The sequence below is a fragment of the Oncorhynchus clarkii genome, chromosome 9 (genome assembly GCF_045791955.1).
Source record: "Oncorhynchus clarkii lewisi isolate Uvic-CL-2024 chromosome 9, UVic_Ocla_1.0, whole genome shotgun sequence".
Classification (NCBI taxonomy): Eukaryota; Metazoa; Chordata; class Actinopteri; order Salmoniformes; family Salmonidae; genus Oncorhynchus; species Oncorhynchus clarkii.
The window spans coordinates 7,706,594-7,734,093 of record NC_092155.1 but is presented as its reverse complement, the minus strand read 5'-3'; the positions used below and the strand labels follow the sequence as shown (position 1 = coordinate 7,734,093).

General features: G+C 42.3%; 1 protein-coding gene across 1 annotated transcript in view; it reads left to right on the top strand.

Moving 5' to 3' along the window:
- Positions 1-27,500, top strand: part of LOC139415808 (pyruvate carboxylase, mitochondrial-like) — a 403,045-nt gene that overhangs the window by 294,052 nt on the left and 81,493 nt on the right. The window contains exons 12-13 of the mRNA XM_071163915.1: positions 19,001-19,145; positions 21,994-22,083. Of these exons, the coding sequence (XP_071020016.1) occupies positions 19,001-19,145; positions 21,994-22,083 (235 nt within the window). The remainder of the gene's footprint in view (positions 1-19,000; positions 19,146-21,993; positions 22,084-27,500) is intronic.

Below are 27,500 nucleotides of genomic sequence, written 5' to 3'. Positions count from 1 at the left end.
AGAGTCCCAGAAAACCTGAGCCTATGACATCAACGTGGTGAATCACTAAAACAATGCAGACATACACTATGGATAAAGATGGAACAGCGCGTCAGAAATCAGCTCAATGTCATTGTAGAATCTGTAGAATTTAACCACTTCTCGTAAAATGCGTAAACTTTAAACAAACAACAACACAAAGAGTTTGTAACGATATACACTGAGAGTCGGGAAGCTTCAGGGTTATTGTTTAATAAACATATAAACAATAAACAAAACAAGAAACACAAACAGAAACATCGGAATGATGACTCAACTAAGGGTTGTTTTTGTTTTGTTTTATGTGTCGGGGGTGATGTCGGGTCCTGGTGTTGGAGCCGGAGCTACCTGGGAGGCCTCAGCTGGGTGAACAGGTTCCCATGCCTCAACCAAGGCAACCGGGGAGGTCTCAGCCGGCTCATCAGGCCCTCACTCCTCTGCCGGTTTCGTCAGGTTTCTGGTCCACTCTTGATCCCCGGGATCGTCACCTGTGGTTGGCGTCCTGCGGCTGGAGCCGAGCGAGCCGGGGAGGGGTACTGTCACGTATGCTCTCTCTCCGGCGCTCTCGGTTGTCATTCTCCCGTGCCTTAGCAGAGGTGACCGGTCCGCTCCTGATCCCCGGGATCGACATCCTGGCGGGCGTCCTGCGGCGGACAGACAGACAGACAGACAGACAGACAGACAGACAGACAGACAGACAGGGTCACGTGTGCTCCCTCTCCGGCCTCTAGGTCACCAGGCGCACACCTGTCACCAGCACACAATGACACTCGCCTGGACTCCATCGTCTCCTTGGTTACCTGTCCTTTATATGTCCCTTTGGTTTCTTCGCCAGGCGTCATTGTTCCTGTATCACGTCGTTGTTCGTGTTTCTTGTTTTATATGATGTTTTCATTCATTTATTTAAATGATTCACTCCCTGAACTTGCTTCCTGTCTCTCAGCGCACATTGTTACAGAGTTATCTATCTAAATGGATGGATGAAACACTTCTCCGATCTGTTTGGCTCTGTAACACACCACATTGTTACAGAGTTATCTATCTAAATGGATGGATGAAACACTTCTCCGATCTGTTTGGCTCTGTAACACACAACGTTGTTACAGAGTTATCTATCTAAATGGATGGATGAAACACTTCTCCGATCTGTTTGGCTCTGTAACACACCACATTGTTACAGAGTTATCTATCTAAATGGATGGATGAAACACTTCTCCGATCTGTTTGGCTCTGTAACACACCACATTGTTACAGAGTTATCTATCTAAATGGATGGATGAAACACATCTCCGATCTGTTTGGCTCTGTAACACACCACATTGTTACAGAGTTATCTATCTAAATAGATGGATGAAACACTTCTCCGATCTGTTTGGCTCTGTAACACACCACATTGTTACAGAGTTATCTATCTAAATGGATGGATGAAACACTTCTCCGATCTGTTTGGCTCTGTAACACACCACGTTGTTACAGAGTTATCTATCTAAATGGATGGATGAAACACTTCTCCGATCTGTTTGGCTCTGTAACACACAACGTTGTTACAGAGTTATCTATCTAAATGGATGGATGAAACACTTCTCCGATCTGTTTGGCTCTGTAACACACCACATTGTTACAGAGTTATCTATCTAAATGGATGGATGAAACACTTCTCCGATCTGTTTGGCTCTGTAACACACCACATTGTTACAGAGTTATCTATCTAAATGGATGGATGAAACACTTCTCCGATCTGTTTGGCTCTGTAACACACCACATTGTTACAGAGTTATCTATCTAAATGGATGGATGAAACACATCTCCGATCTGTTTGGCTCTGTAACACACCACATTGTTACAGAGTTATCTATCTAAATGGATGGATGAAACACTTCTCCGATCTGTTTGGCTCTGTAACACACCACATTGTTACAGAGTTATCTATCTAAATGGATGGATGAAACACTTCTCCGATCTGTTTGGCTCTGTAACACACCACGTTGTTACAGAGTTATCTATCTAAATGGATGGATGAAACACTTCTCCGATCTGTTTGGCTCTGTAACACACAACGTTGTTACAGAGTTATCTATCTAAATGGATGGATGAAACACTTCTCCGATCTGTTTGGCTCTGTAACACACCACATTGTTACAGAGTTATCTATCTAAATGGATGGATGAAACACTTCTCCGATCTGTTTGGCTCTGTAACACACCACATTGTTACAGAGTTATCTATCTAAATGGATGGATGAATCACTTCTCTGATCTGTTTGGCTCTGTAACACACAACGTTGTTACAGAGTTATCTCTCTAAATGGATGGATGAAACACTTCTCTGATCTGTTTGGCTCTGTAACACACCACATTGTTACAGAGTTATCTATCTAAATGGATGGATAAATCACTTCTCTGATCTGTTTGGCTCTGTAACACACCACATTCTTACAGAGTTATCTATCTAAACTGGATGGATAAATCACTTCTCTGATCTGTTTGGCTCTGTAACAAACAACATTGTTACAGAGTTAACTATCTAAATGGATGGATAAATCACTTCTCCGATCTGTTTGGCTCTGTAACAAACAACATACAGCAAAAACATATAGATGATAAATTACAAATCTTAGAACCATCTCCGACTACCAGAACCCACTGGATTCTCCAATTACATTAAATGAACTACAGGACAAAATACAAACCCTCCAACCCAAAAAGGCCTGTGGTGTTGATGGTATCCTCAACACAATGAAGTAATAAGTAATACTACAATTGGGTATACTTAATCTCTTAACTTCTTATAGGGGGCAGTATAGGGGATAAATAGCGTGCCCAATTTCAACTTCCTGCTACTCATGCCAAGAATATAAGATATGCATATTATTAGTAGATTTGGAAAGAAAACACTCTGAAGTTTCTAAAACTGTTTGAATCATGTCTGTGAGTATAACAGAACTTATGTAGCAGGAAAAACCCAGAGGACTAACCATTCAGATATTTTTTTTTTTAGGTCTCTGTCTGTTCAGTGAGTTCTCATTGGGAAACAATATTTCTTAGGAACGTGTTTTCAGTTCCTACCGCTTCCACTGGATGTCACCACTCTATGGAATTTGGTTGAGGTTATTAATTTGTGCAATGAAGAAGTACGGCCATCTAGGAACTGCGTAACACTGCGTAACACTGTTGAGAGTTGCGCAAGACTTGACAAGTAGCGTTGGTTTGTTGTCTTCCTGTGTTTAACACAGATAGACCCGTCTTCAATTTGATCGATTATTAACGTTTAAAAATACCTAAAGTTGTATTACAAAAAGTAGTTTGAAATGTAGTTTGAAATGTTTTGGCATAGTTTACAGGTAACTTTTGAGATATTTTGTAGTGATGTTGCGCAAATTGGAAGCTGTTTTTTTCTGGATCAAACGCGCCAAATAAATGGACAGTTTGGATATATATCGACGGAATTAATCGAACAAAAGGACCATTTGTGATGTTTATGGGACATATTGGAGTGCCAACAGAAGAAGCTCGTCAAAGGTAAGGCATGATTTATATTTTATTTCTGCATTTTGTGTAGCGCCTGCAGGGTTGAAATATGCTACTCTCTTTGTTTACTGTTGTGCTATCATCAGATAAAAGCTTCTTATGCTTTCGCCGAAAAGCCTTTTTAGAATCTGACATGTTGGCTGGATTCACAACGAGTGTAGCTTTAATTTAGTATCTTACATGTGTGATTTAATGAAAGTTAGATTTTTTTATAATTTTATTTGAATTTGCTGCGCTGCATTTTCCCTGGCTTTTGGCCAAGTGAGACGCTAGCATCCCCTATCCTAGAGAGGTTAAACATCATCCTCAGCTCTGGCATCTTCCCCAATATTTGGAACCAAGGACTGATCACCCCAATCCACAAAAGTGGAGACACATTTTAACCCAATAAATGCAGTGGTATATGCATCAACAGCAACCTTGTGAAAGTCCTCTGCATTATCATTAACAGCAACCTTGAGAAAATCCTCTGCATTATCATCAACAGCAACCTCGAGAAAATCCTCTGCATTATCATTAACAGCAACTTTGAGAAAATCCTCTACATTATCATTAACAGCAACCTTGAGAAAATCCTCTACATTATCATTAACAGCAACCTTGATAAAATCCTCTGCATTATCATTAACAGCAGAATTGTACATTTCCTCAGTGAAAACAATGCACTGAGCAAATGTCAAATTGGCTTTTTACCAAAACACCGTATGACAGACCATGTATTCAACCTGCACACACTAATTGACAACCAAACCGAAACAAAGGCAAAGTCTTCTGATGCTTTGTTAATTTCTAAAAAGCTTTCGACTCTTTGGAATGAAGGTCTGCTATACAAATTGATGGAAAGTGGGAGAAAAACATACAATATTATGAAATTTGAGTACACAAACAACAAGTGTGCGGTTAAAATTGGCGAAAAAACACATTTCTTTCCACAGAGTTGGGGGGTGAGACAGGGATGCAGCTTAAGCCCCACCCTTTTCAACAAATATATCAAGGAATTGGTGAGGGCACTAGAACAGTCTGCAGCACCAGGCCTCACCCTACTAGAATCAGAAGTCAAATTTCTACTGTTTGCTGAAGATCTGGTGCTTCTGTCCCCAACCAAGGAGGACCTACAGCAGCACCTAGATCTTCTGCACAGATTCTGCCAGACCTGGGCCCTGACAGTAAATCTCAGTAAGACCAAAATAATGGTGTTCCAAAAAAGGTCCAGTCACCAGGACCACAAATATACATTTCATCTAGACACCGTTTCCCTAGAGCACACAAAATACTATACATACCTCGGCCTAAACATCAGCGCCACAGGTAACTTCCACAAAGCTGTGAACGATCTGAGAGACATGGCAAGAAGGGCATTCTATACCATCAAAATTAATTATCATTATAATGTATCTAGTGTTATAATGTATCTAGTGTTATAATGTATCTAGTGTTATAATGACTGGTAGTATCTAGTGTTATAATGTATCTAGTGTTATAATGTATCTAGTGTTATAATGACTGGTAGTATCTAGTGTTATAATGTATCTAGTGTTATAATGTATCTAGTGTTATAATGTATCTAGTGTTATAATGTATCTAGTGTTATAATATATCTAGTGTTATAATGTATCTAGTGTTATAATGTATCTAGTGTTATAATGACTGGTAGTATCTAGTGTTATAATGTATCTAGTGTTATAATGACTGGTAGTATCTAGTGTTATAATGTATCTAGTGTTATATTGTATCTAGTGTTATATTGTATCTAGTGTATTAATGACTGGTAGTATTTAGTGTTATAATGTATCTAGTGTTATAATGACTGGTAGTATCTAGTGTTATAATGTATCTAGTGTTATAATGATTGGTAGTATCTAGTGTTATAATGTATCTAGTGTTATAATGACTGGTAGTATCTAGTGTTATAATTTATCTAGTGTTATATTGTATCTAGTGTTATAATGTATCTAGTGTTTTAATGACTGGTAGTATTTAGTGTTATAATGTATCTAGTGTTATAATGACTGGTAGTATCTAGTGTTATAATGTATCTAGTGTTATAATGATTGGTAGTATCTAGTGTTATAATGTATCTAGTGTTATAATGTATCTAGTGTTATAATGTATCTAGTGTTATAATGTATCTAGTGTTATAATGTATCTAGTGTTATAATGACTGGTACTATCTAGTGTTATAATGTATCTAGTGTTATAATGTATCTAGTGTTATAATGACTGGTAGTATCTAGTGTTATAATGTATCTAGTGTTATAATGTATCTAGTGTTATAATGTATCTAGTGTTATAATGTATCTAGTGTTATAATGACTGGTAGTATCTAGTGTTATAATGTATCTAGTGTTATAATGTATCTAGTGTTATAATGACTGGTAGTATCTAGTGTTATAATGTATCTAGTGTTATAATGTATCTAGTGTTATAATGTATCTAGTGTTATAATGTATCTAGTGTTATAATATATCTAGTGTTATAATGTATCTAGTGTTATAATGTATCTAGTGTTATAATGTATCTAGTGTTATAATGACTGGTAGTATCTAGTGTTATAATTTATCTAGTGTTATAATGTATCTAGTGTTATAATGTATCTAGTGTTTTAATGACTGGTAGTATTTAGTGTTATAATGTATCTAGTGTTATAATGACTGGTAGTATCTAGTGTTATAATGTATCTAGTGTTATAATGATTGGTAGTATCTAGTGTTATAATGTATCTAGTGTTATAATGTATCTAGTGTTATAATGTATCTAGTGTTATAATGTATCTAGTGTTATAATGTATCTAGTGTTACAATGTATCTAGTGTTATAATATATCTAGTGTTATAATGTATCTAGTGTTATAATGTATCTAGTGTTATAATGTATCTAGTGTTATAATGACTGGTACTATCTAGTGTTATAATGTATCTAGTGTTATAATGTATCTAGTGTTATAATGACTGGTAGTATCTAGTGTTATAATGTATCTAGTGTTATAATGTATCTAGTGTTATAATGTATCTAGTGTTATAATGTATCTAGTGTTATAATGACTGGTAGTATCTAGTGTTATAATGTATCTAGTGTTATAATGTATCTAGTGTTATAATGACTGGTAGTATCTAGTGTTATAATGTATCTAGTGTTATAATGTATCTAGTGTTATAATGTATCTAGTGTTATAATGTATCTAGTGTTATAATGTATCTAGTGTTATAATGTATCTAGTGTTATAATGACTGGTAGTGTCTAGTGTTATAATATATCTAGTGTTATAATGCATCTAGTGTTATAATGTATCTAGTGTGATAATGTATCTAGTGTTATAATGTATCTAGTGTTATAATGACTGGTAGTATCTAGTGTTATAATGACTGGTAGTATCTAGTTTTATAATGTATCTGGTGTTATAATGTGTCTAGTGTTATAATGACTGGTAGTATCTAGTGTTATAATGTATCTAGTGTTATAATGTATCTAGTGTTATAATGTATCTAGTGATATAATGACTGGTAGTATCTAGTGTTATAATGTATCTAGTGTTATAATGTATCTAGTGTTATAATGACTGGTAGTATCTAGTGTTATAATGTATCTAGTGTTATAATGTATCTAGTGTTATAATGACTGGTAGTATCTAGTGTTATAATGTATCTAGTGTTATAATGTATCTAGTGTTATAATGACTGGTATTATCTAGTGTTATAAGCTATCTAGCCTAGTGAAATGGTAGTTAATTGATTTAATGTCACTGATAGTCAGTGGAAACCAGGCTTTGCATGAACACACACACACACACACACACACACACAGAACACACACATGGGGCTGCCACCCTGACTCAGTAAACAAACCTGTCATTCATCTAGAGAAATGGATCAACGCCCAACTGTTCAGTACACTAACGTCCTTGCATTTGTGTGTGCGTCGGTGTCTGTTTTCATGTATGTTTGTACATATGCTGCCAGAGTTTAAGGTTATCTCTGTTTTGGTGTGTGTGTGTGTGTGTGTGTGTGTGTGTGTGTGTGTGTGTGTGTGTGTGTGTGTGTGTGTGTGTGTGTGTGTGTGTATTTTATTTCACGCTGCCAGGTGTGCGAGGTGTGTGTGTCAACATGCGTGTGTGTCTGTTTGTCTTGTTCCCAGCCACGGCCCAGTTGTTTAGACCCAAGGGATAAAGGGAACGAGACACAGATGGAGTGAGCGAGACGGAGAGGAGAGGAGAGGGGGGAAAGACAGATTACCTGACATCCCTCTATTCAGACTCTAATCACGGTACAGAGTGATGGGGCGAAGAAAAGATTAGTAAAGAGAAAAGATAGAACGAGAGTGAGATGGAGAAAGAAGAGATGTGGGGGAGAGAGAGATGGGAGGGAGAGTCAAACACGGACAGAGAGAGGGAGAGAGAGACAAACACGGACAGAGAGAGGGCGAGAGAGACAAACACAGACTGAGAGATGGAGAGAGAGACAAACACAGACAGAGAGAGGGAGAGAGAGACAAACACAGACAGAGAGAGGGAGAGAGAGACAAACACGGACAGAGAGAGGGAGAGAGAGACAAACACGGACAGAGAGAGGGCGAGAGAGACAAACACAGACCGAGAGATGGAGAGAGAGACAAACACAGACAGAGAGAGGGAGAGAGAGACAAACACGGACAGAGAGATGGAGAGAGATACAAACACAGACATAGAGAAGGAGAGAGAGACAAACACAGACAGAGAGATGGAGAGAGAGACAAACACAGACATAAAGATGGAGAGAGAGACAAACAAGGACAGAGAGATGGAGAGAGAGACAAACACGGACAAACACAGACAGAGAGAGGGAGAGAGAGACAAACACGGACAGACAGATGGAGAGAGAGACAAACACAGACAGAGAGAGGGAGAGAGAGACAAACACGGACAGAGAGATGGAGAGAGAGACAAACACGGACAGAGAGAGGGAGAGAGAGACAAACACGGACAGAGAGAGGGAGAGAGAGACAAACACGGACAGAGAGATGGAGAGAGAGACAAACACGGACAGAGAGAGGGAGAGAGAGACAAACACGGACAGAGAGAGGGAGAGAGAGACAAACACGGACAGAGAGAGGGAGAGAGAGACAAACACGGACAGAGAGATGGAGAGAGAGACAAACACAGACATAGAGATGGAGAGAGACAAACAAGGACAGAGAGATGGAGAGAGAGACAAACACGGACAAACACAGACAGAGAGAGGGAGAGAGAGACAAACACGGCAGACAGATGGAGAGAGAGACAAACACAGACAGCGAGAGGGAGAGAGAGACAAACACGGACAGAGAGAGGGAGAGAGAGACAAACACGGACAGAGAGAGGGAGAGAGAGACAAACACAGACAGAGAGAGGGAGAGAGAGACAAACACGGACAGAGAGATGGAGAGAGAGACAAACACGGACAGAGAGAGGGAGAGAGAGACAAACACGGACAGAGAGATGGAGAGAGAGACAAACACGGACAGAGAGATGTAGAGAGAGACAAACACAGACAAACACAGACATAGAGAGGGAGAGAGAGAAACACAGACAAACACAGACAGAGAGAGGGAGAGAGAGCGAGAAGAATGGAAAGGCGGAGACAAATAGAGACAAAGAGAGATGGAGAGGAGGGAAAGAAAGATAGGGATGGAGGCAGGGGTAGCGAGAGAGAGAAGGAAAATGGAAGAGAGAGAGGGATGGAGAAATGAATAGGTTGTTGTGTCACTAGATCAGTTGAGAGGGAAATGTCTCGGCTAGCCTTCCACAAGCTTCCTTTGGGGGAATTTTTTGCCCATTCCTACTGACAGAGCTGGTGTAACTGAGTCAGGTTTGTAGGCCTCCTTGCCAGTCAGGTTTGTAAGCCTGAAACTATGTCTAAAGACTGTTCACTTCATGGGGAAGCCATGGGAAAAAGAATCTGGTTGATATCCCTTTAAATGGAGCGAAGGCAGGCATTGGAACAGAGAGCTTTCAGAAAAAACAGCACTTCCGGGTTGGATTTTCCTCAGGTTTTCACCTGCAATATCAGTTCTGTTATACTCACAGACAATATCTTGACAGTTATGGAAACTGTAGAGTGTTTTCTATCCTAATCTGACAATTATATGCATATTATAGATTCTGGGCCTGGGAAATAGGCAGTTTCATTTGGGTATATTTTTCATCCAAACATCAAAATACTGCCCCCTACACTCAACAGGTTAATGACTCAGTTTATGTAAACTTCTGACTTCAAATGTATGTTGATGAGGGTGGGGTTTAAGCTGTATCCCTGTCTCACCCAATGGCCCTGTGGAAAGAAATGTTTGTGTGTGTTTGTTTGTGTTGCTTCCCAGGTCTGACAAAATCTCTGCCGAAGATCTAGGTGCTGTATGGTGCCGGATGTTTCCCATGTATTTGATCATGTAGTTCGTTGAAGTTAATTGGATAATCCAGTGGGTTCTTGTAGTCTTTGATAGCTGATTCTAACATTTGTAATTGATCATGTAAACTTCCGACTTCAAGTCTATATGTTTTTGTTGTTTGTTCTTTGTTATAGAGCCAAAAAGATTGGAGAAGTGGTTTATCCACACATCTCCGTTTTGGATAGATAACTCTCCGTGTTGTTGTTTGTTTAGTGTTTCCAATTTTCCTAGAAGTGGTTAGAATCTATGGATGCTTCAATTACACTGAGCTGATTTCTGAAGTTCCTTCTTGTTGAACATTTTGTCCAGGAAGTTGTCCGTAGTGTATTTCTGTATTTGTTTATGTGATTCACCCCCAAAAAACAAAGTGTAGGCTCAGGTTTTCTGGGTCTCTATGTTTTTGGTTGGATAGGTTTTTCAATTTGAGAGACTCTGGGTTGAGGTCAGTGATAAAATAGTCTACAGTACAGTACTGCTGCCAAGAGATGAGCTATAGGTGCACCTACCATAGGAGTCCCCTCGAAGCCTACCATTGACATGTACATACCCAGCGTGCGACAGAGCTGCAGGAGTTGTGACCCCTATTTGTTGGTTATGTTGTCATAGTTGGTTATGTTGTCATAGTTGGTTATGTTGTCATAGTTGGTTATGTTGTCATAGTTGGTTATGTTGTCATAGTTGGTTATGTTGTCATAGTTGGTTACGTTGTCATAGTTGGTTATGTTGTCATAGTTGGTTATGTTGTCATAGTTGGTTATGTTGTCATAGTTGCGCCACTCTAAATATGTTATGACACTTCTCTTGACACTGCCTTAGTGGTTTTTAAACCTCTCTCCCGGGGATCCCCAGCCGTTCCATGTAGTTGAACTATTCCACATCTAGCACACCTGATTCAATGTGTCAACGAATCATCAAGCCCTTGATTATTACTTGAATCAGATGAACTAGTTTACAAGATGGTGCCGATGGAGATCGCAGTATCGTGACTAAGAAAACTTTGCAGTATTTTATACGTTATTAGCTCAGGAAATGTTTTGCGTCATTACATACAGCCCGGGGAAGAACTATTGCATATTAGAGTGACAGTAACACAGCAGAACAACATTACGGCTAGGAACATGACTTCCCTGGAGCACTCTCCTCCCAGAGTAACTTATTCCAGAGGCCGACCCAAAACGTCGCCGGCAGAGGAGAGGCACTCGAGGCGACCTGCTGGTTTGACCTCTGGTTTGACCTCTGGTTTGACCTCACTAATGTTCAGTCTTTAGATAATAAAGTTGATTAAAAGGATTTCAGACATCGGGTCCTGTAACATACTTTGTTTCACGGCTCCCTCGGGATACTCTGTCGGAGTAATACATCTCGCAGACAGGAATAACTCTAAGTAGAAGGGCGGGGGGGTGTGTTTCATGATTAATGGTGTAATTCTAGGATCATACAGGAACTCAAGTCAATTTGTTCACCCGACCTCCTAATTAAATGCCGACCATGTTATCTCCCAAGAGAATTCTCCTCCGTCATCGCCACGGCCTTTTATACATCCCACCTCAAGCCGAAACCTCAAAGAACCTCCCTGGACTTTATGTGAACTGGAAACCACATATCCTGAGGCTGTATTTATTGTAGCTGGGGATTTTAACAAAGCAAATCTGAGGCTGCCAAAATTCTGTCAACATATTGACTGTCCTACTAGCGCCAACAAGATTCTCCACCATTGCTTTTCAAACTTTTCAAGGCCCTCCCCCGCCTTCCTTTCGGCAAATCTGATCACGATTCCATCTTGCTCCTCCCGTCCTATAGGCAGACACTCAAATAGGAAGTGCCCGTGCTTCGTACTATTCAACGCTGGTCTGACAAATCAGAATCCACGCTACAGATTTGATCATGTTGGACTGGGATATGTTCTGGGTAGCGTGCGAAAATAATCTAGACGCATACACGGATACGGTGACTGAGTTCATAAGGAAGATGTAGTCCCCACTGTGACTATTAAAACCTACCCCAACCAGAAACTGTGGAAAGATGGTAGCATTGGTGCGAAACTGAAAGCGTGAACCACTTCATTTAACAATGCCACTGATGATATGGCAGAATATAAATTGTTATTCACAAGGCAATCAAACATCCTCAGAGCATGTGCAGACCAGCTGGCTGGTGTGTTTATGGACATGTTCAATCTCTCCCTATCCCAGTCTGCTGTCCCCGCATGCTTCAAGATGGCCACCATTGTTCCTGTACCCAGGAAGGCAGTGGTAACTTAATAACTAAATGACTATTGGCCAGTAGCACTCACCTCTGTCATCATGAAGTACTTTGAGAGAATAGTCTAGGATCATATCACCTCCACCTTACCTGTCATCCTAGACCCACTTCAATTTGCTTTCTGCCCCAAAAGATCCACAGACGATGCAACCGCCATCACACTGCACACTGCCCTGACCCATCTGGACAAGAGGAATACCTATGCAAGAATGCTGTTTATTGACTATAGCTCAGCATTCAACACCATAGTACCCTCAAAGTTCATCAGTAAACTTGAGGCCCTGGGTCTGAACCCCGCCCTGTGCAACTGCATCCTGGACTTCCTGATTGGCACCATCCCAGGTGGTGAAGGTAGAAAACATCATCTTCACTCCGCTGATCCTCAACACTGGGGCCCCACAAGGGTGCATGCTTCATCCCCGTGGTCTTCATCCCCGTAGTCTTCCTCCCCGTGGTCTTCATCCCCGTAGTCTTCATCCCCGTGGTCTTCATCCCCGTGGTCTTCATCCCTGTGGTCTTCATCCCCGTGGTCTTCCTCCCCGTAGTCTTCCTCCCAGTGGTCTTCATCACCGTGGTCTTCATCCCCGTAGTCTTCATCCCTGTGGTCTTCCTCCCCGTAGTCTTCCTCCCTGTGGTCTTCATCCCCGTAGTCTTCATCCCTGTGGTCTTCATCCCCGTAGTCTTCATCCCCGTGGTCTTCCTACCCGTAGTCTTCCTCCCCGTGGTCTTCCTCCCCGTGGTCTTCATCCCCGTAGTCTTCATCCCCTGGTCTTCATCCCTGTGGTCTTCATCCCCGTAGTCTTTATCCCCGTAGTCTTTATCCCCGTAGTCTTCATCCCCGTAGTCTTCATCCCCGTAGTCTTCCTCCCTGTGGTCTTCCTCCCTGTAGTCTTCCTCCCTGTAGTCTTCATCCCCGTAGTCTTCATCCCCATGGTCTTCATCACCGTAGTCTTGGTCCCTGTAGTCTTCATCCCCGTGGTCGTCATCCCTGTGGTCTTCCTCCCCGTGGTCTTCATCCCCGTAGTCTTCCTCCCCGTGGTCTTCATCCCCGTAGTCTTCATCCCCGTAGTCTTCATCCCCGTGCCTTTGCACACCGTAATTTGGGTTTAATAAAAAAACAATATTACATTCCTGAGTCTGTCTCCCGAATCATTTATACAAATTTGATTTGATTAGATTTTTGTTGGTTATGTTGTCATAGTTCTGTCTAGCGGGGAATATGGGGGAGGGAATACTGTCACCTCCAGGTAGGTGTTTTTCCCCCTGTGTGCTGAGGGTGTCAGGTTCTTGTCCGGTTCTGGCATTTAGGTCGCCACAGACTAGTACGTGTCCCTGGGCCTGGAAATGGTTGATCCCCCCCCCCCGATCCAGGATGGAGAAGCTGTCTTTTATTAAAGTATGGGATTCTGGGGGGGGGGGGGGGGGGGGGTGTAGGTAGCAAGCAGGAGGACATTTTTCTCTTTTAAGATGATTTTATTTTGTTTTTCTTCCACATGTAAATTGTTCCAATTTAGACTAATTTAATAGAGTGGGTTAGGTCTGCTCTATACCAAATTAGCATACCCCCTGAGTCTCTTCCCTGTTTAACACCTGGTAGTTTGGTGGATGGGACTACCAGCTCTCTGTAACCTAGAGGGCAACCAGTGGGTCCGTCTCCTCTCTCTCTCTCTCTCTCTCTCTCTCTCTCTCTCTCTCTCTCTCTCTCTCTCTCTCTCTCTCTCTCTCTCTCTCTCTCTCTCTCTCTCTCTCTCTCTCTCTCTCTCTCTCTCTCTCTCTCTCTCTCTCTCTCTCTCTCTCTCTCTCTCTCTCTCTCTCTCTCTATCCAACTGTCTCTCTCTCTAACCAACTGTCTCTCTCTCTCTCTCTATCCAACTGTCTCTCTCTCTATCCAACTGTCTGTCTGTCTGTCTGTCTGCAGACACACACATAGACACACATGTATGCACCCCACACTCATATAAGGGATGCAGACTAAGGCCTTATTGAACGCTTGAATAACGATGGCATTGATACTGTCAGTTCAAATGAGCAAGGCTGTGTGTGTTAGCAACTGCACTGTGTGTGTGTGTGTGTGTGTGTGTGTGCAGACATGCATGGATGCACACACACAAACAGACACAAAGACACACAGACACGCAGACACACACTGATGACTCAAACTCACTCAGGACATATTTATTTGGTCACAAAAATAGAAAGAGAGAGAGGTAGAGTGGAAAGAGCGAGAGAGAGGGATAGAAAGAGAGAGAGAGAGGGATAGAGAGAGGGGTAGAGTGGACAGCGCGAGAGAGAGAGAGAGAGAGAGGGGGATAGAGAGAGAGAGAGAGAGAGAGAGAGAGAGGGGGGGGTGAATAGAGAGGGAGAGGAATAGAGAGAAGGGGTGAGAGATACAGAGTGGGAGTGGGAGAGGGAGAGGGAGAGAGAGGTGAGAGAGGAATAGAGAGAGGGGGAGAGAGATAGAGAGACAGAGAGAGAGTGGGAGAGGCAGAGGGAGAGAGAGGTGGGGGAGATAAAGTACTAGCAGTGCTATCTGCCCAAAATCGACAAAATATAAAACAATTGGAGTGCCATTTCCTTAAACCAACCAACCTGCACATGTCCTCTGTGACTTTGTTATTGTCATTGTTCGATGTTCAAGGTTAATTTGACCCTTGAATATTGTTGTTACTGTTGTCCTGTTGACAATTTTGATTATTGTGATTTTAATTATATTGATATTGTAAAGAGTGAGAGAGAGAAAATGTTGGATAGAGAGAGAGAGAGAGAGAGAGCGAGTTGGATAGATGGATAGAGAGTTGGATAGAGAGAGCGAGAGAGAGAGACAGTTGGATAGAGAGAGAGGCAGTTGGATAGAGAGAGAGAGAGACAGTTGAATAGAGAGAGAAAGTGAGACAGTTGGATTTAGAGAGAGAGAGAGTTGGATAGAGAGAGAGAGAGAGAGAGAGAGAGAGAGAGAGAGACAGTTGGATAGAGAGAGAGAGAGAGAGAGAGAGAGATAGAGAGAGAGAGAGAGAGAGAGAGAGAGAGAGAGAGAGAGTTGGATAGAGGGAGAGAGAGAGAGAGACAGTTGGATAGAGAGAGAGAGAGAGACAGTTGGATAGAGAGAGAGAGATAGACAGTTGGTTAGAGAGAGAGAACGAGAGAGAGACAGTTTGATAGAGAGAGAGAGAGAGAGACAGTTGAATAGAGAGAGAGAGACAGTTGGATAGAGAGAGAGAGAGAGACAGTTGGATAGAGAGAGAGAGAGAGAGAGACAGTTGAATAGAGAGAGAGAGACAGTTGGATAGAGAGAGAAAGGCAGTAGCATAGATAGAGAGAGACAGTTGGATAGAGAGAGAAAGGCAGTAGCATAGATAGAGAGAGACAGTTGGATAGAGAGAGAGAGAGAGACAGAGAGAGAGATAGTTAAATAGAGAGAGAGAGACAGTTGGATAGAGAGAGAGAGAGACAGTTGAATAGAGAGAGAGAGACAGTTGGATAGAGAGAGAAAGGCAGTAGCATAGATAGAGAGAGACAGTTGGATAGAGAGAGAGAGAGAGAGAGAGAGAGAGAGAGACAGAGAGAGAGAGAGACAGAGAGAGAGAGAGAGAGAGAGGAGCAACGCTACAGTTTTACAGTATGACCCTCTTATCCATTGGGTTGAGGTTAATTCATTTTCCATACTGTATAACAGTTAGTCCCTCTGTCTACCACCATGCACTCTCCTCTATATGCATATAGCTAGCTAGCAGAGAGTAGACCATACATTCTTGAGTATACAGCCATTACACCATAGACTACTAGCATAGTATAATAGATTATCTGTGGTGTGATTATACCGTGACGTAGCCCTTTCCCTTTCCTGATCAAAGCGCCCTCTAGTGGCACCATGGGTGGAATGTTATTACATTTTTAAATAATTTCTTCTTTTTAAAAAAAAAATTTTATCCAGTGTTTCTCTGTCAAACATTTGTGTTGTTTTTCAGTCTTCTGTGGTGTGTATAAAGTGTAATATTGGATTGCAAACTCAAAAATGTAATACATTTCAACTCTATATCTGACATGGTACAGGTGTCTTCTGTTTTTAAGCCCATAACTATGTGTGTGAGGTGGATACTCTAGTTTCAAAGTAGATTTGTTTAAGACTACCAAGGAGTATCACTCAGTGTGACCCTGATTTAGCCCACTGCAGTAACAGGTTTAATGTGACCCTGATTTAGCCCACTGCAGTAACAGGTTTAATGTGACCCTGATTTAGCCCACTGCAGTAACAGGTTTAATGTGACCCTGATTTAGCCCACTGCAGTAACAAGTTTAATGTGACCTTGATTAGGCCCACTGCAGTAACAAGTTTAATGTGACCCTGATTTAGCCCACTGTAGTAACAGGTTTAATGTGACCCTGATTTAGCCCACCGCAGTAACAGGTTTAATGTGACCCTGATTTAGCCCACTGCAGTAACAGGTTTAATGTGACCCTGATTTAGCCCACTGCAGTAACAGGTTTAATGTGACCCTGATTTAACCCACCGCAGTAACAGGTTTAATGTCACCCTGATTTAGCCCATCGCAGTAACAGGTTTAATGTGACCCTGATTTAGCCCACTGCAGTAACAGGTTTAATGTGACCCTGATTTAGCCCACTGTAGTAACAGGTTTAATGTGACCCTGATTTAGCCCACTGCAGTAACAGGTTTAATGTGACCCTGATTTAGCCCACTGCAGTAACAAGTTTAATGTGACCCTGATTTAGACCACTGTAGTAACAGGTTTAATGTGACCCTGATTTAGCCCACTGCAGTAACAGGTTTAATGTGACCCTGATTTAGCCCACTGCAGTAACAGGTTTAATGTGACCCTGATTTAGCCCACTGCAGTAACAGGTTTAATGTGACCCTGATTTAGCCCACTGCAGTAACAGGTTTAATGTGACCCTGATTTAGCCCACTGCAGTAACAGGTTTAATGTGACCCTGATTTAGCCCACTGCAGTAACAGGTTTAATGTGACCCTGATTTAGACCACTGCAGTAACAGGTTTAATGTGACCCTGATTTAGCCCACTGCAGTAACAGGTTTAATGTGACCCTGATTTAGCCCACTGTAGTAACAGGTTTAATGTGACCCTGATTTAGCCCAGACAGCTCACCGTCATTATTTTACACATACAGGAAGTAGAGCTATGAATGTATCGTATGCTACCTAGCAGTCTCCCAACCGCTATTCCTTCCTTTCTTTCTCGCTCTCTATTCCTCCTCATTAACTCAGACTCAGCAGTAACTCATTAACTCAGACTCAGCAGTAACTCATTAACCCAGACTCAGCAGTAACTCACTAACCCAGACTCAGCAGTAACTCATTAACCCAGACTCAGCAGTAACTCATTAACCCAGACTCAGCAGTAACTCATTAACCCAGACTCAGCAGTAACTCATTAACCCAGACTCAGCAGTAACTCATTAACCCAGACTCAGCAGTAACTCATTAACCCAGACTCAGCAGTAACTCATTAACCCAGACTCCGCAGGCTAACTCATTAACCCAGACTCAGCAGTAACTCATTAACCCAGACTCATTAGATTAACTCATTAACCCAGACTCAGCAGTAACTCATTAACCCAGACTCAGCAGTAACTCATTAACCCAGACTCAGCAGTAACTCTTTAACCCAGACTCCGCAGTGAGTTGGGATGGGTAGTCTATGTTCTTTTTTCTATGTTGTTATATTTCTATGTGTTTGGCCTAGTATGGTTGTCAATCAGAGGCAGGTGTCGTTCGTGGTCTCTGATTGAGAATCATACTAAGGGAGCCTGTTTTCCCCATTTTGGTTGTGGGTGTTTCATTTCTGTTTAGTGTCTGTTCACCTGGCAGAACTGTTTCGTTTTCTCTTCGTTGTTATTTTGTGTGGTGTTCAGTTTGTTCCATTAAAACATGACGAACACTTTCCACGCCGCATTTTGGTCCTCCTCTCCTTCCACCAACGAGACTCATTACAGCTGCTGTGATTGCACACTGTGGCATTTCACCAAATTGATATGAGAGTTTATCAAAATTTGATTTGTTTTTTCAAAATTGGGTTTGTCTTTTCTCTCTCTTTGTGTATTTAAAGTGCTGAGTGTAGCGTCTCGGTAAGTAGGTCTACATCTCCTCTGCGACACCAATAAAATCTCACTGTTTGAGCAAATGGACCACAGGTTCTGTGGATCTTGAGCGACTTGGCTGCAGATCACACACACACACACACACTCTCGCTCTCTCCCAGGAGATGTCTTTTCACTGTTATCCAGCTCCAAAGCTCTGAGTTCCGTGAGTGTGTGTGTGTGTGTGGTGCGTGTGTGTGTTTGTGTGACTACATTTCACATCATGTTAAAAATTTATGAAATGTACACAGTTAAACGATGGTTTACTTTCTCCTTCATTCCCTCCCTACCCCCCCCCCCCCTCCCCACCACATCCAAAAACAAACATATTCCATTAATTAATATTTAAATGATCTCTCTCTCTCTCCCTGTCTCCCTCACTCTGTCTTTCTCTCACTCTCACTCTCTATCTCTTTCTGTCTGTCTCTCTGTCTCTCACTCTCACTCTCTCTCTCAATCTCTCTCTCTCTCTGTCTCTCTTACTCCCTGTCTCTCTCTCTCTCTCTCTCTTTTCTCTTTCTCTCTCTGGCCCTTTCTCTCTCTCTCCCTCCCTCTCAATCCCTCTCTCTCTTCCTCTCTCTCACTCTCACTCTCTGTCTCTCTCTCTCTGTCTCTCTTACTCTCTGTCTCTCTCTCACTCGCACTCTCTCTGTCTCTCTCTCTCTCTCTCTCTCTCTCTCAGACCAACATCCCCTTCCTCCAGAATGTTCTGAGTAATCACCAATTTCTACACAGTACAGTGGACACTCAGTTTATAGATGAGAACCGGAACCTGTTTATCATGAAGCCAGTCCAGAACAGAGCACAGAAACTACTGCACTACCTGGGTACCAACACAAGTTTACTTTTGCTCCTCTCCACGGAGTTGTTATTCAGCTGTTATTCTGCTTCTGTATGCTTTTTGGGGCTTTTAGGCCAGGTAACTGTTATTCTGCTTCTGTTTGCTTTTTGGGGCTTTAGGCCAGGTAACTGTTATTCTGCTTCTGTTTGCTCTCTGGGCTTTAGGCCAGGTAACTGTTATTCTGCTTCTGTTTGCTCTCTGGGCTTTAGGTCAGGTAACTGTTATTCTGCTTCTGTATGCTCTCTGGGCTTTAGGCCAGGTAACTGTTATTCTGCTTCTGTTTGGTCTTTGGGGGGCGTTAGGCCAGGTAACTGTTATTCTGCTTCTGTTTGGTCTTTGGGCTTTAGGCCAGGTAACTGTTATTCTGCTTCTGTATGCTTTTTGGGGCTTTTAGGCCAGGTAACTGTTATTCTGCTTCTGTTTGCTCTCTGGGCTTTAGGCCAGGTAACTGTTATTCTGCTTATCTTTGCTCTCTGGGCTTTAGGCCAGGTAACTGTTATTCTGCTTCTGTTTGCTCTCTGGGCTTTGGGCCAGGTAACTGTTATTCTGCTTCTGTTTGCTCTCTGGGCTTTGGGCCAGGTAACTGTTATTCTGCTTCTGTTTGCTCTCTGGGCTTTGGGCAAGGTAACTTATTCTGCTTCTGTTTGCTCTCTGGGCTTTAGGCCAGGTAACTGTTATTCTGCTTCTGTTTGCTTTTTGGGGCTTTAGGCCAGGTAACTGTTATTCTGCTTCTGTTTGCTTTTTGGGGAGTTAGGCCAGGTAACTGTTATTCTGCTTCTGTTTGCTCTCTGGGCTTTAGGCCAGGTAACTGTTATTCTGCTTCTGTTTGCTTTTTGGGGAGTTAGGCCAGGTAACTGTTATTCTGCTTCTGTTTGGTCTTTGGGGGGCGTTAGGCCAGGTAACTGTTATTCTGCTTCTGTTTGGTCTTTGGGCTTTAGGCCAGGTAACTGTTATTCTGCTTCTGTATGCTTTTTGGGGCTTTTAGGCCAGGTAACTGTTATTCTGCTTCTGTTTGCTCTCTGGGCTTTAGGCCAGGTAACTGTTATTCTGCTTATCTTTGCTCTCTGGGCTTTAGGCCAGGTAACTGTTATTCTGCTTCTGTTTGCTCTCTGGGCTTTGGGCCAGGTAACTGTTATTCTGCTTCTGTTTGCTCTCTGGGCTTTGGGCCAGGTAACTGTTATTCTGCTTCTGTTTGCTCTCTGGGCTTTGGGCAAGGTAACTTATTCTGCTTCTGTTTGCTCTCTGGGCTTTAGGCCAGGTAACTGTTATTCTGCTTCTGTTTGCTTTTTGGGGCTTTAGGCCAGGTAACTGTTATTCTGCTTCTGTTTGCTTTTTGGGGAGTTAGGCCAGGTAACTGTTATTCTGCTTCTGTTTGCTCTCTGGGCTTTAGGCCAGGTAACTGTTATTCTGCTTCTGTTTGGTCTTTGGGGGGCTTTAGGCCAGGTAACTGTTATTCTGCTTCTGTTTGCTCTCTGGGCTTTGGGTTAGCTACCTGTTATTCTGATTCTGTATGCTCTCTGGGCTTTAGGCCAGGTAACTGTTATTCTGCTTCTGTTTGCTTTTTGGGGCGTTAGGCCAGGTAACTGTTATTCTGCTTCTGTTTGCTTTTTGGGGCTTTAGGCCAGGTAACTGTTATTCTGCTTCTGTTTGCTCTCTGGGCTTTAGGCCAGGTAACTGTTATTCTGCTTCTGTTTGGTGTTTGGGGGGCTTTAGGCCAGGTAACTGTTATTCTGCTTCTGTTTGCTCTCTGGGCTTTGGGCCAGCTACCTGTTATTCTGATTCTGTATGCTCTCTGGGCTTTAGGCCAGGTAACTGTTATTCTGCTTCTGTTTGCTTTTTGGGGCTTTAGGCCAGGTAACTGTTATTCTGCTTCTGTTTGCTCTCTGGGCTTTGAGCCAGGTAACTGTTATTCTGCTTCTGTTTGCTCTCTGGGCTTTAGGCCAGGTAACTGTTATTCTGCTTCTGTTTGCTCCCTGGGCTTTGGGCCAGCTACCTGTTATTCTGCTTCTGTTTGCTTTTTGGGGCGTTAGGCCAGGTAACTGTTATTCTGCTTCTGTTTGCTCTCTGGGCTTTGGGCCAGCTACCTGTTATTCTGATTCTGTTTGCTCTTTGGGCTTTAGGCCAGGTAACTGTTATTCTGCTTCTGTTTGGTCTTTTTGGGGCTTTAGGCCAGGTAACTGTTATTCTGCTTCTGTTTGGTCTTTGGGGGGCTTTATGCCAGGTAACTGTTATTCTGCTTCTGTTTGGTCTTTGGGGGGCTTTAGGCCAGGTAACTAATATTCTGATTCTGTTTGCTCTTTGGGCTTTAGGCCAGGTAACTGTTATTCTGCTTCTGTTTGCTCTCTGGGCTTTAGGCCAGGTAACTGTTATTCTGCTTATGTTTGCTCTCTGGGCTTTAGGCCAGGTAACTGTTATTCTGCTTCTGTATGCTCTCTGGGCTTTAGGCCAGGTAACTGTTATTCTGCTTCTGTTTGGTCTTTGGGGGGCTTTAGGCCAGGTAACTGTTATACTGCTTCTGTTTGCTCTCTGGGCTTTAGGCCAGGTAACTGTTATTCTGCTTCTGTTTGGTCTTTTTGGGGCTTTAGGCCAGGTAACTGTTATTCTGCTTCTGTTTGGTCTTTGGGGGGCTTTAGGCCAGCTACCTGTTATTCTGCTTCTGTTTGCTCTCTGGGCATTAGGCCGGGTAACTGTAAAAGCACTGTGTGACTACTGCTGATGTTAAACAGCTTTATAAATATATTTTTGAGTGATGATTTATTAATTTATTAATTGATTGATTTGCAATCCCAGTCTTGAAACTTGACCCTTGACCTCCACATGTGTCTCCTTTTCAGGTCATGTGATGGTGAACGGACCAACCACACCCATTCCTGTCAAGGCTAAGCCCTCCTCCATCGACCCTGTCATCCCTACTGTACCCATGGGTGGGTCCATCAACACTCTGCCAATCAGAGAACAGAATCAACATCCAACAGTGCTGATTTAAGCCAATTAGAGAACAGATTTGACTTTCCATACAATTAATTTACAGTCCACACGTCATACTGTAACACACACACATACTCAATACAAATCAAATCAAGTTTATTGGACACATACAACAGATGTCTTGATGTTATGGCAGGTGTAGCTAAGTGCTTGTGTTTCTAGCACCATCAGTTCAGTAATACCTAGCTAAATGTTTGTGTTTCTAGCGCCATCAGTTCAGAAATACCAAGCTAAATGTTTGTGTTTCTAGCGCCATCGGTTCAGTAATACCTAGCTAAATGCTTGTGTTTCTAGCGCCATCAGTTCAGTAATACCTATCTAAATAAATGCTTGTGTTTCTAGCGCCATCGGTTCAGTAATACCTATCAAAATAAATGTTTGTGTTTCTAGCACCATCAGTTCAGTAATACCTATCTAAATAAATGATTGTGTTTCTAGCGCCATCGGTTCAGTAATACCTAGCTAAATGCTTGTGTTTCTAGCGCCATCAGTTCAGTAATACCTATCTAAATAAATGCTTGTGTTTCTAGCGCCATCGGTTCAGTAATACCTAGCTAAATGTTTGTGTTTCTAGCTCCATCAGTTCAGAAATACCTAGCTAAATGCTTGTGTTTCTAGCGCCATCGGTTCAGTAATACCTAGCTAAATGTTTGTGTTTCTAGCGCCATCAGTTCAGAAATACCAAGCTAAATGTTTGTGTTTCTAGCGCCATCAGTTCAGTAATACCTAGCTAAATGCTTGTGTTTCTAGCGCCATCAGTTCAGTAATACCTAGCTAAATGCTTGTGTTTCTAGCGCCATCGGTTCAGTAATACCTAGCTAAATGTTTGTGTTTCTAGCGCCATCGGTTCAGTAATACCTAGCTAAATGCTTGTGTTTTTAGCGCCATCAGTTCAGTAATACCTAGCTAAATGCTTGTGTTTCTAGCGCCATCGGTTCAGTAATACCTAGCTAAATGCTTGTGTTTCTAGCGCCATCGGTTCAGTAATACCTAGCTAAATGCTTGTGTTTCTAGCGCCATCGGTTCAGTAATACCTAGCTAAATGCTTGTGTTTCTAGCGCCATCAGTTCAGTAATACCTAGCTAAATGCTTGTGTTTTTAGCTCCAACAAAACAAAGACTACACACACTAGAATATAGTATATACATATGAAGTAGTAGTAGTTATGTAGGATGAGCCATGACTAGAATTCAGTATGTACATTTAAAGTGGATGAAACAGTATGTAAACATGATTAAAGTGACCAGTGTTCGATGACTCTATGTACATAGGGCAGCAGCCTCTAAGGTTCTGGGCAGGGTACTGGGCGGAGGCCAGCAAGTGAACGCTATTTAATAGCCAGTCTGATGTCCTGGAGGCAGAAGCTGTTTTTTCAGTCTCTCGGTCTCAGCTTCGATGCATCTTAACTGACCTCGCCTTGTTGGGTGGTAGCCGGGTGAACAGGCTTGAGTGGCTGAGGTCCCTGATGATCTTCTTGGCCTTCCTGTGACATCGGGTGCTATAGGTTGTCCTGGAGGGCAGGTAGTTTGCCCCCCCCCCCCCCCCGGTGATGCGTTGGGCTGACCACACCACCCTCTGGAGAGCCCTGCCGTTGCAGGCGGTGCTGTTGCTGCACCAGGTGGCGATGCAGCCCGACAGGATGCTCTCAATGGTGCATCTGTACAAGTTCATGATGGTCCTAGGCGCCAAGATGAATTTCCTCAGCCTCCTGAGGTTGAAGAAGCGCTGTTGCACCTTCTTCACCACTCTGTCTGTGTGCAGGGACCATTTCAGGTTTTCAGTGATGTGCACGCCAAGGAACTTGAAGCTTTTTACCCTCTACACTGTGGCTTCATTGATGTGAATGGGGGGGGGGTCAGCTCCTTCACCTGGTAGAAGTAGGTTAACTGGTCACCTGGTAGAAGTAGGATAACTGGTCACCTGGTAGAAGTAGTCTAACTGGTCACCTGGTAGAAGTAGGATAACTGGTCACCTGGTAGAAGAAGGATAACTGGTCACCTGGTAGAAGTAGGATAACTGGTCACCTTGTAGAAGTAGGATAACTGGTCACATTGTAGAAGTAGGATAACTGGTCACCTGGTAGAAGTAGAATAACTGGTCACCTGGTAGAAGTAGGAAAACTGGTCACCTGGTAGAAGTAGGATAACTGGTCACCTGGTAGAAGTAGGATAACTGGTCACCTGGTAGAAGTAGGATAACTGGTCACCTTGTAGAAGTAGGTTAACTGTTCACCTGGTAGAAGTATGTTAACTGGTCACCTGGTAGAAGTAGGATAACTGGTCACCTGTTAGAAGTAGGATAACTAGTCACCTTGTAGAAGTAGGATAACTGGTCACCTTGTAGAGTAGGTTAACTGGTCACCTTGTAGAAGTAGGTTAACTGGTCTGCTGCGAGCAAATGTAGGAGTTGCCCATTTTGGAGATGTCTGATTTCTTATTGTCTAAGTATGAATGAAAACAGTTCCTCACAGCATTTGAAAACTCTTTCCAAAACTCTTCTACCCGTCAATAATCAGCAGGCCTCGGCGTGAAAGATCAAAATGTCATGCTCTGTTATCCAGTTGAGACTTCATAAAATACCTGAACATATTTTCACTTTGAGAAAAACAGCTGTGCCTGTCCCAAGCTCACAGGAACGGGAAACTCTGATGGTTCAGACTAGCTGAAACAATATTGCAAGTTTTCAAGCGACAGCTTGGGGTCAGACCTCATCAGCTGGTTGATTTGAAAGGCAACAATGTTGCACTTCACTATCCAAGTAAAGACGGATAGAAAGGGATGCAGACAGGAGTGAGAGAGAAATCAATGTGATATTTTCAGTTCATGTATTAGTACGTATTTAATGACTGAAGATTTAGTCCCCTTGCTACATTAACCTAGTTATAGTCCTAGTTATAGTCTCCCTGCTACATTAACCTAGTTATAGTCCTAGTTATAGTCTCCCTGCTACATTAACCTAGTTATAGTCCTAGTTATAGTCCCCTGCTACATTAACCTAGTTATAGTCCCCCTGCTACATTAGACTAGTTATAGTCCCCCTGCTACATTAGACTAGTTATAGTCCCCTTGCTACATTAACTTAGTTATATTTCCCTGTTACATTAACCTAGTTATAGTCCCCCTGCTACATTAGACTAGTTATAGTCCCCCTGCTACATTAGACTAGTTATAGTCCCCCTGCTACATTAGACTAGTTATAGTCCCCCTGCTACATTAGACTAGTTATCTTCCTCCTGCTACATTAACCTAGTAATAGTCCCCCTGCTACATTAGACTAGTTATAGTCCCCTTGCTACATTAGACTAGTTATAGTCCCCTTGCTACATTAGACTAGTTATAGTCCCCTGCTACATTAGACTAGTTATAGTCCCCTGCTAAATTAGACTAGTTATAGTTCCCTGCTACATTAGACTAGTTATAGTCCCCTGCTACAATAGACTAGTTATAGTCCCCCTGCTACATTAACCTAGTTATAGTCCCCTGCTACAATAGACTAGTTATAGTCCCCCTGCTACATTAGACTAGTTATAGTCCCCCTGCTACATTAACCTAGTTATAGTCCCCTGCTACATTAGACTAGTTATAGTCCCCTGCTACATTAGACTAGTTATAGTCCCCTGCCAAATTAGACTAGTTATAGTCCCCTGCTACATTAACCTAGTTATAGTCCACCTGCTACATTAGACTAGTTATAGTCCCCCTGCTACATTAGACTAGTTATTGTCCCCCTGCTACATTAGACTAGTTATAGTCCACCTGCTACATTAGACTAGTTATAGTCCCCTGCTATATTAGACTAGTTATAGTCCCCCTGCTACATTAGACTAGTTATAGTCCACCTGCTACATTAGACTAGTTATAGTCCCCCTGCTACATTAGACTAGTTATAGTCCACCTGCTACATTAACCTAGTTATAGTCCACCTGCTACATTAGACTAGTTATAGTCCCCCTGCTATATTAGACTAGTTATAGTCCCCCTGCTACATTAGACTAGTTATAGTCCACCTGCTACATTAGACTAGTTATAGTCCCCTGCTACATTAGACTAGTTATAGTCCCCCTGCTACATTAGACTAGTTACTAGTTATAGTCCAAATGCTACATTAACCTAGTTATAGTCCCCTGCTACATTAGACTAGTTATAGCCCCCTGCTACATTAGACTAGTTATAGTCCCCCTGCTACATTAGACTAGTTATAGTCCCCTGCTACATTAGACTAGTTATAGTCCCCCTGCTACATTAGACTAGTTATAGTCCCCCTGCTACATTAAACTAGTTATAGTCCCCCTGCTACATTAGACTAGTTATAGTCCCCCTGCTACATTAGACTAGTTATTGTCCTCCTGCTACATTAACCTAGTTATAGTCCCCCTGCTACATTAGACTAGTTATAGTCCAATGCTACATTAGACTAGTTATAGTCCCCTGCTACATTAGACTAGTTATAGTCCCCTGCTACATTAACCTAGTTATAGTCCACCTGCTACATTAGACTAGTTATAGTCCCCTGCTACATTAGACTAGTTATAGTCCCCCTGCTACATTAGACTAGTTATAGTCCCCCTGCTAGATTAGACTAGTTATAGTCCACCTGCTACAATTGACTAGTTATAGTCCCCCTGCTACATTAGACTAGTTATAGTCCCCCTGCTACATTAGACTAGTTATAGTCCCCCTGCTACATTAGACTAGTTATAGTCCATCTGCTACATTAGACTAGTTATAGTCCCCCTGCTACTTTAGACTAGTTATAGTCCCCCTGCTACATTAACCTAGTTATAGTCCCCTGCTACATTAGACTAGTTATAGTCCCCTGCTTCATTAGACTAGTTATAGTCCCCTTGCTACATTAGACTAGTTATAGTCCCCCTTGCTACATTAGACTAGCTATAGTCCCCTGCTACATTAGACTAGTTATAGTCCCCTGCTAAATTAGACTAGTTATAGTCCCCTGCTACAATAGACTAGTTATAGTCCCCCTGCTACATTAGACTAGTTATAGTCCCCCTGCTACATTAACCTAGTTATAGTCCCCTGCTACATTAGACTAGTTATAGTCCCCCTGCTACATTAGACTAGTTATAGTCCCCCTGCTACATTAACCTAGTTATAGTCCCCTGCTACATTAGACTAGTTATAGTCCCCTGCCAAATTAGACTAGTTATAGTCCCCTGCTACATTAACCTAGTTATGGTTCACCTGCTACATTAGACTAGTTATAGTCCCCATGCTACATTAGACTAGTTATCGTCCCCCTGCTACATTAGACTAGTTATAGTCCACCTGCTACATTAGACTAGTTATAGTCCCCCTGCTACATTAGACTAGTTATAGTCCACCTGCTACATTAG